General features: G+C 42.1%; 1 protein-coding gene across 1 annotated transcript in view; it reads right to left on the bottom strand.

The window, feature by feature from the left end:
* The window catches only part of LOC309551875 (G-protein coupled receptor family C group 6 member A-like), a 69,659-nt gene that overhangs the window by 32,266 nt on the left and 23,864 nt on the right, over positions 1-13,529 (bottom strand). The window contains exon 2 of the mRNA XM_082252589.1: positions 9,120-9,417. Within this exon, the coding sequence (XP_082108715.1) occupies positions 9,120-9,417 (298 nt within the window). The remainder of the gene's footprint in view (positions 1-9,119; positions 9,418-13,529) is intronic.

Raw genomic sequence — 13,529 nt, 5'->3', positions numbered from 1 at the left:
ACCCTTGTTCTCTCTGGGACATCATGGGGAGGGGGGGGGGGCGAATTTAATACAAATATAGCTGCATTAGCTCAGTAGCCCAATCTCATCAATCATCCTTACAACCATGATCTCATCTTTATCATCTGATTAAGACAGATTCCTTTCATAATGTAAAAAGAATAAAAAGACAGAGAGCGCCACCATCTAAGTGTATATACTGTATTTATTAGCTCATAAAATTAAAACCAATATGCACTCAAATGCCATATATGAGTAATAATAACATTTGTTGTTTACTTTATACATTTATTTATTATTTTTCCTGCCAACTGACAGTTTTGTACTTTGTTTGTATACATGTCCAGCCCACAGACCTCCCGTATTGAACACAATGTGTTTCTCATAAATATTAATTGAGAGACCTGCCCACGTCCCTCCCCTATATATTCCTGAGATTCTCCCATATCTCCAGGCTTAAGAAAGAGAATGCGTAGCCACTCCTTAACATCTGATGTCACCCTGCTTCCGGCTTCTAGCTCAGCGGCGTGTTCCATGCTGGTTCCCCTCAGCACTCACACACTCAGCCACTTCCTGCAACACACTCAGTATTGCCTGGCAACGCTTCCCTAGTGAACTCTGCATATGGTACATAACCGCTTTCAGGTGCTACTCTGCTAAATTCGGCCACTTCCTTGGCAAACTCTGCATGTGCCCGCAGGACCCCTTGGAGGTGTTATGCATACTTTCCAGGATGATGTGCTTGCTTTCTACCTATTACTGGTTTTAATTTTATGATCTTATAAATATTTACACTTAGATGGTGGCGCCCTCTGTCCTTTTTTTTTTGGTACATAAGCACATAGGATTTATCCAATACTCTGATTCAGAGGAGCTACAGCCATTTCAGGAGTGATTGTATAATATTGTACTTTTATAATTAGACTTATCCAGTGGGCTATTTTACTGGACACTCAGAGGATTCCCCCTTTTCACCCCCCCCCCCACCCCTCATCACTCAGTTTCTTTGCACTATAAACTGTTCCACTTTTCCCTTTTATAGTTTTTTTTTTTACAGTGGTGTGTGCACACTCAATGTCGACGTCAAAATATTCTCAAAAATTTTAGCTAACAGATTTGTACCACTTCTCACCTACATTGTCTCCAATGACCAAGTAGGTTTCATACCAGGAAGAGAGGCCAGAGACAATACTATAAAGGCTATCAATTTACACCACATAATGACCCCGACAACCCAAAAAAGGCTTCTTTTTGTCTTCGGATGCAGAGAAGGCATTCAATAGGGTGTTATGGGACTACATGAAAGCAGTACTTCAAACCTTGGGCATTGGCCCTTACATGCTCGGTCTCATAATGTCCCTATACGCAAACCCATCAGCAGGGGTGCGGGTTACTGACACCCTATCAAATGCCTTCCCCATCAGTAACGGGACTAGACAGGGTTGCCTTCTCTCTCCTATACTCTTTGTACTGACACTAGAACCATTTATATGCAGTATTAGACTTAACCCAAATATACAAGGAATCCAAGCTGCTAACAGAGAACTCAAACTAGCCGCCTTTGCGGATGATGTATTATTATTCTTATCTAACCCACACACCACGTTACCAAATTTTCTAACTGAATTTAAACTCTTCCACAGATTATCCAACCTCAAAATCAATTTTTCTAAATCTTTTGCTGTTAATATTTCACTCCCACATCACTGGGTAAACCAATGCAAAGAAAACTTCCCTTTTCAATGGAAAACAGACTCAATCACATATCTAGGCATTCAACTCCCCACCAATCTATCAGAGCTCTATGAGATAAACTACAACACCCTACACAAACTAACGTCCGATCTCAAAAGCTGGGACAAGCCCATTTTCTCCTGGTTCGGGAGAGCGGCAATCTTAAAAATTACTGTCTTACCAAGATTGCTGTACATCATGCAGACAATATCAATTCAGCTCCCACACACTTTTTTTTTAAAACATACAAATCCATTTGCACCAAATTTCTTTGGAGTAGTTGCACACCAAGGATAAATTACAAACAACTTACATTACCAAAACATTTAGGAGGGATCGGACTACCAGACCCACTAAATTACTACAAAGCCATTCATCTTACCAGAATAGTGTACTGGAACGTACATTACCCATATAAAGATTGGATATCATTAGAAGCATCCTGCATGACCCTCCCCCTCCATTAATCACCATGGCTTCTAGGAACAAATATCCCAGTAGCAATACACTCCTATCCACTAATTAGACCAACCATCAGGGACGTCATCAGGGGGGTACAGCCAGTACTCCTGTATAGGGCCCTGGCACATAGGGGGGCCCAGACAGCAGGAAGATCGGTAGGATGACAGCATACCTCCCAACCTGTGCAGGACTGTCCCGCTGTCCCTCTGTACAGAGGCTTTGTCCAGCATAATTCTGGTGATAAATGTTACCTTCTAGCTCAGAAGGACCTGCAGCAGTGGGAACATTTAGAACAGCCAGGGATTGGCTAACAAACCAGCTGGGTGTGAACTATGCAGCCACAATGAGAGACTGCACCTGTCAAATTCATGCTGTGATGTCGGTAATGGGCGGGACTGCTATTCAGACCCGCCCCCTGTGTCAAGCAACATGTGCATAGGGAAGAAGGAGAAAGAAGATATGGCAGCCAGCAACAGAAAGGTATTTTAGAAAGGTAATCATGTGGAAGATGGGGGACCTTTGGGGAAGATAAGGGCAGAGGAGAGGTGTGTGTGTTGCAGAGGTTGTAGCAGCTGGGAAGAGGTGCAGTACAGAGGCATTTACAAACATTCGCTACTATGTACAGCTTGGTATGGCACTACTCCCGATTTTTAACATTGACCTCAATGGGAAATCTTGGTCACCTTGGTATAGCACTACTCCCGATTTTTAACATTGTCCTCAATGGAGAATCTTGGTCACCTTGGTATAGCACTACTCCCGATTTTTAACATTGGCCTCAATGGAGAATCTTGGTCAACTTGGTATGGCACATAGATGCTAATGTTAGAATGTCTAACATTTGCATCTATGTGAAATCTTGGTCAGCTTAGTAAGGCACTACTCCCTATCAGGCACTCTCCTGAACCCTGTGCATACTGCACTCCAGAACCCTGCATTCTGTATCTAGCATTCTCCTGAACGTATTCCTGACCCCTGCACTCTGTACGTAATGCATTCCTGACCCCTGCACTCCGTACGGGTCTACAGGGATGGGGTTGTGAATTTGTGGAGGGATTCTGCTAGGAAGAGGGATTGGGGGAGGGGGTGATAATATAATTTTGATATTTTCAGTGGAAGGGGGGGGGGGGGCCTGTCAGGTAGGCTGTATGGGGCCCCAGGATTTCTAGCGGCAGCCCTGCCAACCATACATTGCTTTAGTAAAATTAACATGCACACTTCTATCTCATCAACTCAAGGCCCACTCACCCCAATAAAACTGAACCTAGACTTTCCCCCAGGCACGCACCATTGCTTTTTGGAAAAATACTGGTCAGACGATCGAATACTGGCTCATCACTTCTTTGAGAAAGGTAAATACTTATCAGCTTCTCATCTAGCTACATGGATGAATAAACCGCCCATCCCCCTGGACATACTTATTGCTTACACACTATCTCAAATCGCTAGACAAAGATACACCCTGTTCCAGAAAACTCACCCCTTTTGAGTAGCTATGTACCCAAAGAACGCCCCAAGCACACCTCATTTCCTACAATCACTCCCTTATTTTTGTTGAACATTCCAAAATAACAATACAGCTTGCAAAAAGTGGGAAAAAGATCTCTCCCTTTCCCTATCACAGGAAGATTGGGAGCAAATATAAGCGAACATACACAAAGGCTCGACCAATGTTTCCACTCAAGAAAATGGATATAAACTACATTCCCACTGGTATCGCACTCCATCTCTTTTGTACAAATTCAAACCCACAATTCCAGACAGATGTCAAACTGACTGGGGCACGTTACTTCACATATGGTGGTCCTGCCCACAAATTCAAACTTTTTGGAAAGACGTACATAGACTAACGTCCCAGGTGACTACCAAAAACCTAGAAATGACCCCATGCCCTATTTCTCCTACATCACTCCTCAACGCCCCATAACACAAACCACAAGTCTTTAGCTATGCACATGATCAATGCAGCGAAGCAATGTATCACGAGACACTGGAACTCTACAAAACCCCCTCCACCAAAGAGTGGCTCACCAGAATAAACAAGATAGCAGAAATGGAAGAGTTAATACACATTGCAAGAGACACCCCTATTCAATTTGAAGCCAAATGGGCCTGTTGGACGCATTTTAGATCCACAACGGAATACAACCCTTTATACAATTTATATACCCCTCCTTGAAAATGCTCTAGTTAAACTTCGTAAAATATCTCCCATCAGACGCTACATCCGCCCACAAATCTCAACACTTATGACACTTATAACAAGGGAACTGCTTATTATAGATGTACTGAGATAACCCCTTACACTCGGAATGACATGACAACCTGCGGATGGGGGAAGAAAGAGATGGCTACTCCCCTTCCCGCTTCCCCCCTCTCCCCCCTCTTTTTTTTTCCTCTCTCTATCTCTCTCTCTTTCTCCTTTCCCCCTCTTACCCCCTCACCTCACCATACTTTCTCCACCTCCACTTTCTTAGCTTCCCTCTATTTCAAATACTCCAACCCACGAAGTGAACATATTGAATGCCAATCTTATGAACAGTCCAATACATGCTCTTCAAAACCGGTATGCCACAATGAAACACTGAAAGTATTCTCAAGATGTACTAGGGTAACCCATTCAGACACACTCACCCAATAGACAGCACAAAATTCTGAAACATAGACATAAGCCCAGGTCTACGACCAGCTAATGCCCATTGAATACATTATATCACTAGAAAGCCAGTAAAACTAATCACGTGGACGCTGGCTTAGGTCATTAATAACAACAGTAAAAATATATGTTTTTCACCTTAAGCCAACCATTACAATAATGAATACTAACTGCATTCAATAAACAAATGACCACTTCCTCTGTACGCTGATATCTTCTTACTTGATAAAGAAAGAAGAGAAACATGTTGCCCCCCTGCTCCGGACACAGTTTGCACCCAAAAGGGGTGTTCGGAAGGGGTGACCAACACAGTTAACATAAATCTCACAATATTTTTATTATGTTTGTTTAAAATGTTTATGTACTTGTACTATTATAACTAACACTTGTTATAAATGTTAACAGTGGCACCGAGATCAACACTATATGTATAAGATGTTCACTACCTGTTTATACCCTGATTTTCTATGTCAATGATTAAATGAACTTTTCTTGAATTAAAGAAAAAAGACTGCACACGCAAAATGTGAGGACACAAAAAAAGTGCACAGGGCGTACATTTGGACTTCCTCGGAAGAAGGGAGGGCCCTTAACCTATTCCCCCGGGGTGCAAGGCTCCTGACTAGGGATGATCGAACGGTTCGGGTCGACCATCGGTTCGGCGCGAACATTGGGTGTTCGAGGTTCGGCCGAATTTAGAACTTTTTGCCCAAAAAGTTTGGAATTCGGCAACCAGAACCGCCCAAAATGCAATGCTTCAGGAAATGGGCTTTAAAAGCCCGTGATTGGACCAGAACCATTAGCAAAAGCCAATTGAGGGGGCAGGAGAATGCTAGGAATGTGATTGGAGTGACTAGGGGGTCCCTAGACCAATCATTAGTGAATACGCCCCCCAGTATATAAGATTGTCCCCGCCATATTCCTAGCATTGTTATACTGGACATTGAAGAGAGTGGAAGCAGTTCTGTTAATTTTACTTTAAAAGTGTCATTTAGCTATTTATTAGTGTGAGGAAAGGGATATCTAGTGTAGTTAGAGTGCTCCTTTACACTTAAGTTAGCTTCAAAAATTTAGTTTCTGTAGGGAAAGTGTTAAGTGTAAGGGGACCGTAGCGTAGTGTAGGGTTAACTGGCAGTGACTGCTATGGCAGGGTGACAAAACCCTTCCATAGCAGGGTGACCGCTATAGAGAAATTATCATTTCTCTGAATTGCTTCGACACACCCATATGGCTTCTCACCAGCCAAGCATTTTTTATGCTGCAGGGGCTGCCACTGCCAGTGCTTTTTTGAGGACATGTTTGATGTCAGACATGACATCTGAACATGTGTATAGGGGGTATATATACACATATATGTCTGAATATATACCCCTAGACATATATAGGTGTGATAGTAGCAGAAATAAATGCTTGTGCTAATGAAATCATTTACAGTAATATATTTCTGCTACTATCACACCTATATATGTCTAGGGGTATATATTCAGACATATATGTGTATATATACCCCCTATACACATGTTCAGATGTTTTGTCTGCCTCAAAAGAACCCAAAAAAATGCCAAAAAAACGCTAGCGTCAAAAAAAAAAAATAGGTGTGATAGTAGCAGAAATATATGCTTGCGCTAATGAAATCATTTACAGTAATATATTTCTGCTACTATCACACCTATATATGTCTAGGTGTGTATATAAATATATGTATGTGTGTATATATACCACTATACACAAGTTCAGATGTTTTGCCTGCCTCAAAAGAACCCAAAAAAATGCCAAAAAAAACGCTAGCGTCAAAAAATAAAAATGCCCAGGTGTGTTTTTGCTGGCATTTTTTGGGGGTTTTTGGAGGCAGGCAAAACATCTGAACTTGTGCACAGTACCACTATACACAAGTTCAGATGTTTTTCCTGACTGCAAAGAACCCAAAAAAATGCCTGCTTTGAAACCGGCAAGGTGTGAAAACTGAGGAGAGAAGCTAACCCCCTGAGCTGAAAGTTTTCTAATACATACAATCCTTTTTTTTTCTGGTTCTGGACATGCTACAGAGCTGACTTCACAGGTACACCTTTTAGACCCCCCAGACACAAAATCACACAAAAAAAGTTCTTAAAAATTGTCATTTTTGATAAAAAAGCCAATTATTGAAAAAATTAAAAAAAAAAAAAAAAAAAAGAGATTTTTTGATTTTTACTTTAAATTTCAGATCTGGGGGGTCTAAAAAGTGTACATGTGAAGTTTCAGCTCTGTAGCATGTCCAGAACCATAAAAAAAAGATTGTTTGCATTAGAAAACTTTCAGATCTTCACCAATATGGCTTCTCGGTTTTCACACCTTGCCGGTTTAATAGTTTAATTGTGTATAGTGGTACTGTACACAAGTTCAGATGTTTTTCCTGACTGCAAAGAACCCAAAAAAATGCCTTCTATTAAACCGGCAAGGTGTGAAAACCGAGAAGCCATATTAGTGAAGATCTGAAAGTTTTCTAATACAAACGATCTTTTTTTTATGGTTCTGGACATGCTACAGAGCTGAAACTTGTAGACCTTTTAGACCCCCCAGATACTAAATCCAAAGTCAAAAAATCTCTTTTTTTTTTTTTTTTTAATTTTTCAATAATTGGCTTTTTTATCAAAAATGACAATTTTTAAGAACTTTTTTTGTGTGATTTTGTGTCTGGGGGGTCTAAAAGGTGTACCTGTGAAGTTTCAGCTCTGTAGCATGTCCAGAACCAGAAAAAAAGATCATATAGGTGTTAAAGGAGGGTCCCACATCCCTGTTCTACTGAAAAATTATCTTTTTTTTTTTCATGGTTCTGGACATGCTACAGAGCTGAAACTTCACATGTACACCTTTTAGACCCCCCCAGATACTAAATCCAAAGTCAAAATAAAAAAATCTCTCTCTTTTTTTTTTTTTCAATAATTGTCTTTTTTATCAAAAATGACAAGTTTTAAGAACTTTTTTTTGTGTGATTAATAGTTAATGGGGCATGACCCAGAACCCTAGGTACTTTTTAGGGGCATTTATTGGGTTTTAGGGCTTAAAAATTGTGTTTTTTGATTACCGAAGTTCGGGTCCCATTGATTTCAATGGGGTTCTGAAATCTGGGCCGAACTTTCGGGAAGTTCGGATGTTCTGGCCGAACCGAACTTTTCAAAAGTTCGATCATCCTTACTCCTGACAGGAAATGAGGTACTCACTGGTCCACCTAGCCGAAACCAGGCAGACCCCATTCTCTGGGAGGTCTGTCGAAACAGACCAACCCCAAGTAATATGTGAGGCTCCCCTGAAGGGAGACCTCATGAGAGAGGGCGAACTGAGCAAGAGGGCCATATCCACCCACCCCACCCCTATATCCACCCACCCCACCCTACCCTTTCAGGGCAGGCCCGAGGACCTACATGCTACTAATCAAACTGTGAGTAAAGTGTACTGTGCCAACAAAGAAAAAACAAACATGACAAACACAGAAATAAAAATAGAAGTGGAAGGGAAGTGGGGAAGTGGAATATTGCCATGGTGCAATACCACGGCAGGCCCTCCGGCTAGGAATTAGAAATTCCTCTGGTCCTAGCCAAAAGCTCCGGCCCCAGAGGCAGGTGCAAAAAAAAAGTGTTTCATGGTGCAGTGGTCTTGGTGCCAATAAACTCAAAGTGAACCCAATACACAGCAAGTGTATGGCACCTCCGGACTGCCACCCCAGGGGCACATACAGCCTTCTGCCAGACCAGTGCCTCCCCATTCCACAGGAAGCACAGGAAGGTATTAGAACTTGGGAGGAGCCTTGTCTACAACTGGGGAGGAAATCATACATGTGGTACAAAAGAAATCTTCTAAGAAAGGGTCTGGTAATGGGTCTCTGGACTATTTGTTTAGCTTAGTTAAGGGAGAAGAACAGCTCATCTGGTGGATTGAGGATCTGCTGTGAGCACAATCTACTTGATCTGGGCTAAACACCAGACTGAACAAACAAATTGAATCTGTTGGTGCTATATAAATCCTGTATTATAATAATAATAATAATAATAATAATAATAATAATAATATTAATAATAATAATAATAATCATCTCTACCCACCTTTATGACAATCATGACATTCAGCTTTATCTCCTCAATATCACCACCTTTATTATCAATATTTTTTTCATTGTCATCATTTCCACCATATTCATTATCAAAACTATTTACTTCATCATCAGCATTCATGCCATTATGTCTTCTGGGTACCAATTATGTGCACCAAATAGAGGGAACTGCAACGTTACCTGAGGTATGAAGTAACTGCTCAATATCCTTGCTATGGCGATGGAGTTTTCAGAGGATACTTCTCCTATAACAGCTTTAATGGCAGGTATGACCTCTGTGCTGTTACACTGTCCTGAGTTGTTTATTGCAAAGATTTCTGGCAGTAACTTCAACGTTGCCTGAACAGCTTTAAGAGGATCAGAACATGAGTCATAGATCTCATAGCCCAGTTTGATTCCTTGCAAAAGAGTGGAATTGTTAATCTTCTCAATTGTATAGATCATTGACAAGGCATCAACTACTATTCGTAACTGTAACCTGAAGCAGAGCAAAGAAACAGGGGAAGGGAACAAAAGGGTAAGTTACTTAGTCCTGGATGTTGGTATTGGGACTACAACACTGACAACTAAACTATACAGCAATAGTAGGGCTACAGTTATTAACATGTGAAAAACATATTAACATCATTCAAAAGGAACCTGGTCGGAACCAAGGAGCTCAATGCATTAGCCTTTTACTTTCTGCTGCCAGAGCTGTATTTGCATTTTTTTTTCTTTTGCACACAGAAAAACACATTTTAGGATGAAGATTAGTTTAAATCCCCAAAACATCATATATTTGTATATTTCCTGAAAGCAAAGATCGTGGAGAATAAAATGGGGGCAGTTGCATTTTTTATGTTTCACAATATTAGCTGAACTGTTTATCAAACCCTTATTTTCACTAAAGTTAATTTTTCTGTAAACAAGCACAATATACTACAAAATTCGTTGGTGAAATATAAAAGATGGGGTTGCATCAAGTAAATAGATAGCATTTATGTCAATCCCTAATGCCTCACACACACGTTCAGATAATCGTACGACTTATTGTTCGCATTTTGTTGCATGATACTAATATCGAATTCAACAATGCGTACTTAGTGTATTATTTTTCTTGAACGATTCTGGAATGGCAGCTAGGCTTTTTCTTCTTTCTTTTTTATTTTTGTGTTTCTGATCATGCATGGTCTTTGTCTATCGATTTTTAGTGGACGCATACTGTACTGATTAAACATTCGCTAGGCTATCGTACGACATAAGTTTTCACGTTTGTCCCTTTGGATTTTGTTGGATAAACTGTCGTGATTGGCTGTCGAAAGCTGTGTACTAATGATCAGATTATCGTGCGATCAAGTAGAAAACGTACGATTATCTGAACGTGTGTACGAGGCATAAAACTGTGCTCACTCATGAAATGACAACAAATTTTGAGACACAAAATTGTCCAAAGGAGACACTTTTAAAGTCTTTACGGCTGAATAGTTTAGAGTTAACAGTAAACAATGGTCCTAGAAGCATCCCCCTCACCCCTCACTCATGATAATACCCAATACTTTATGTGTAAAGAAAGTGTCCTTTTCATACCTAGATGCACCTGGCACTAATGTTTATGTACTGTACATACAGTATGTATGTATATGTGGAGGGAGGGACTTTAAAATTTAGTTTCCATGTATTTTTTGATTATGGGTACTCTATTTAAATATATATATATATATATAAAAGTGATCGACCGATTATCGGCACTACCGATATATCAGGGGCCGATATGCACTTTCCCCGATATATCGGAATCCGCCCCTGAGTAGTGATGGACTTTCTCAGTGTTTTCTTAAATGTTCGCGAACCGCAAGTTCGTGACGGACCCCATTCACTTTAATGGCAGGCGAACATTAAAAACCTCCAGGTCATATTTGCAGCCACAAAATACTTACTAGCTGTGCACACATAGTCCCACAACATGGACACTGACATACCAGAAGTATTGCTATTGGAAAAGTTGCCATAAAAAAATTTTCTTTTTCTTTTTCAGCCCAAATTTTTTTATTTTTTTTCTAAATCAGCCAGAACTGACAGCAGCCGGTAAATACATGTCAAATACATATAGGGTCCATTCACACATCTGTAAAATGGGTCCGCCTCCGTTCCACAATTTAGCGGAACGTTTACGGACCCATTGATTTTCAATGCCAGTCTGAAAAATTAGGCATTCACAGGATAAAGAAGTAAGTGTCGGCCAGTACAGGCCCCATAAATTAACCAACAGGCGTTCACCTGACAGCAAAGAACTTTGTATTCTGTGGCTGGGGGTACATTAGGCATTCACAGGATACAGAAGTAAGTGTCGGCCAGTACAGGAACCAAAAATTTGCCCACAGGCGTTGCATTCTGTGGCTGGAGGTTGCTGTGTGTAGCAGGGACAGACTGTATAGTGACACAAGTCGCTAGCTAATAGGTCCACAAAAGTCTTTTGTCAGTGTATGGAGAGGTTGGTGTGTGGAGCCGGGACAGACTGTAGCAATTAGGCATTCAGCAGACATAAAAGGCCTTTTATGCCGCTGTATTTACCTAAGACAGGGACCATGAATTGTTACGGGTGGTGGCAGATATTTGTGGCCTGTAATGAGGAATTTGAATCAAACATGGTCTACTGGTCACATGTGTTGGATTCCTCCGAGATCCATGCCTCATTCATTTTTAGAAATGTGAGGTAGTCAACACTGTCGTGAGCTAGGCGAGTGAGCTTATCGGTCATGATCCCCCCTGCTGCGCTGCATGTCCTTTCAGACAGGACACAGGACGAGGGGCATGCCAACAGTTCCATTGCAAATTGTGCAAGCTCTGGCCAGAGGTCAAGCCTGCCCACCTAGTAGTCCAAGAGTTCATCACTTCTCAGAGAGTCCACATAAGCCCGATGTAGTTGGACACCTGTCGGTCTATGCGTTCCCTGATGCTGGAGCCTTTGCAGTCAACGCATAAGTCGCGGTAAGCCCAACATTCACCTAGGGACGATCCGCTGGATGGATGGAAAATTGGGTTTCCATCCGTCCAGATTTGATGGATCGGATGTCAGCGGACATGTCTCCGCTGACATCCGATGCCCCATAGACATGCATGGGGGGACCATTCAGATCCGCCAAAAAAAACGGACAGTGTGTGAAAGGGGGCCTAAGAAGGCATCTGGACTCCCATCACTGAGCCCAGTGGGAGCAACACCGACAGAACCCACAAAGCCACACTCCAGGCTCTCACCGTCCAGCCTCTTCTCCTTCCCCTCTCTCCTCACAATTGTCCTCCACTCCACCTTCCATCATGCCATCCTCACATTTTCCTAGAAAAAGGCACGCTTCTGTGGCCCAAATATTCAAGCGTAAAAAAAAATGATGACGCCGGATAACCCTCTTGCCCAACGATTGACCGTTGGCTTGTTGGAATTGATAGCCTGCCAACTACTGCCATATAAACTGGTAGACTAGGAGGCCTTTGGAAAATTTTTGGCCATTGGAACACCACTGTGGAATGTTTTTCTCGCAAAAGAGCATCCCAGAGCTATATGGCCATGTTCAGCGGCAAGTGAATATATCTCTGGCACACAGTGCCAAAATACATCTGACCAAAGGCACATGGTCTAGCAAATACGGGCAGGGAAGGTATATAACTTTTACTGCCCACTGGGTGAACCTTCTGAAGGCCATCAAGCATGTAACCCGTGGCACCCGTGTGGATTTGGTTTTATCGCCACAGATTGCATGCAGACCTGCCTCTTTTTCTCCTCCTCATACTCCATCCTCCCTCTCCTCCTCAGATGACTCCTCCTTTTCCGCTGCTACCGTCTCTTCCGCTGCGCCATCCAAGAGCCCCAGAACCTATTCGGCATGCTAGGTGAGACGTTGCCATGCTGTGCTGCATCTGTTGTGCCTGGAAGCCAAGAGCCACACTGGTCCTGCACTCCTTTCAGCGTTGCATTCACAGGCAGATCAGTGGCTAACACCACTCAATTTGACAGTTGGTATGGTAAAGTGGTGTGCGACAATGGTGCCAATCTGCTGAGCGTGCTGAAACAGGGAAAAATTACACACATGCCATGCATGGCACACGTCCTGAACTTGGTCGTGCAGCGATTCGTTGTCAAATACCCTGGGGTCCAGGACGTCTTGCGGCAGGCCAGGAAAATCTAGGCCCATTTCAGAAGATCTTACACAACCATGGCTCGCCTTGCTGACATTCAGCGGCGACACAACCTGCCCATCAGACGTCTTATTTGTGACTGCCCGATGCGATGGAACTCAACCTTGTATATGCTTGATAGGCTGCTCCAGCAGAAATGTGCAGTTAACGACTACCTGTGCGAACTCTGCGGCAGGACAGGTTCTGGGGAGCTTGGGTTTTTATAGCATATTATAGTGGATTTGTATTGTGCAGCATTGTGACTGGTGAGCGGTTCTGCAGCGATACTACAACTACAAAGAATGACAAACGCAATTAGAAAAAAGTATTATAACTGGTGTGATAGACCAGTGGCCCTCCAAAACGACAGATTGAAGCGGGGGTGTTATATAACAATATACTTTCATAATAGTGTATTTGGGTACTGCAGAAATCTTGCCT

The sequence above is a fragment of the Pelophylax lessonae genome, assembly GCF_965119305.1.
Source record: "Pelophylax lessonae genome assembly, chromosome: 3".
NCBI lineage: Eukaryota > Metazoa > Chordata > Amphibia > Anura > Ranidae > Pelophylax > Pelophylax lessonae.
This window is presented reverse-complemented; position numbering and strand designations above follow the sequence as displayed.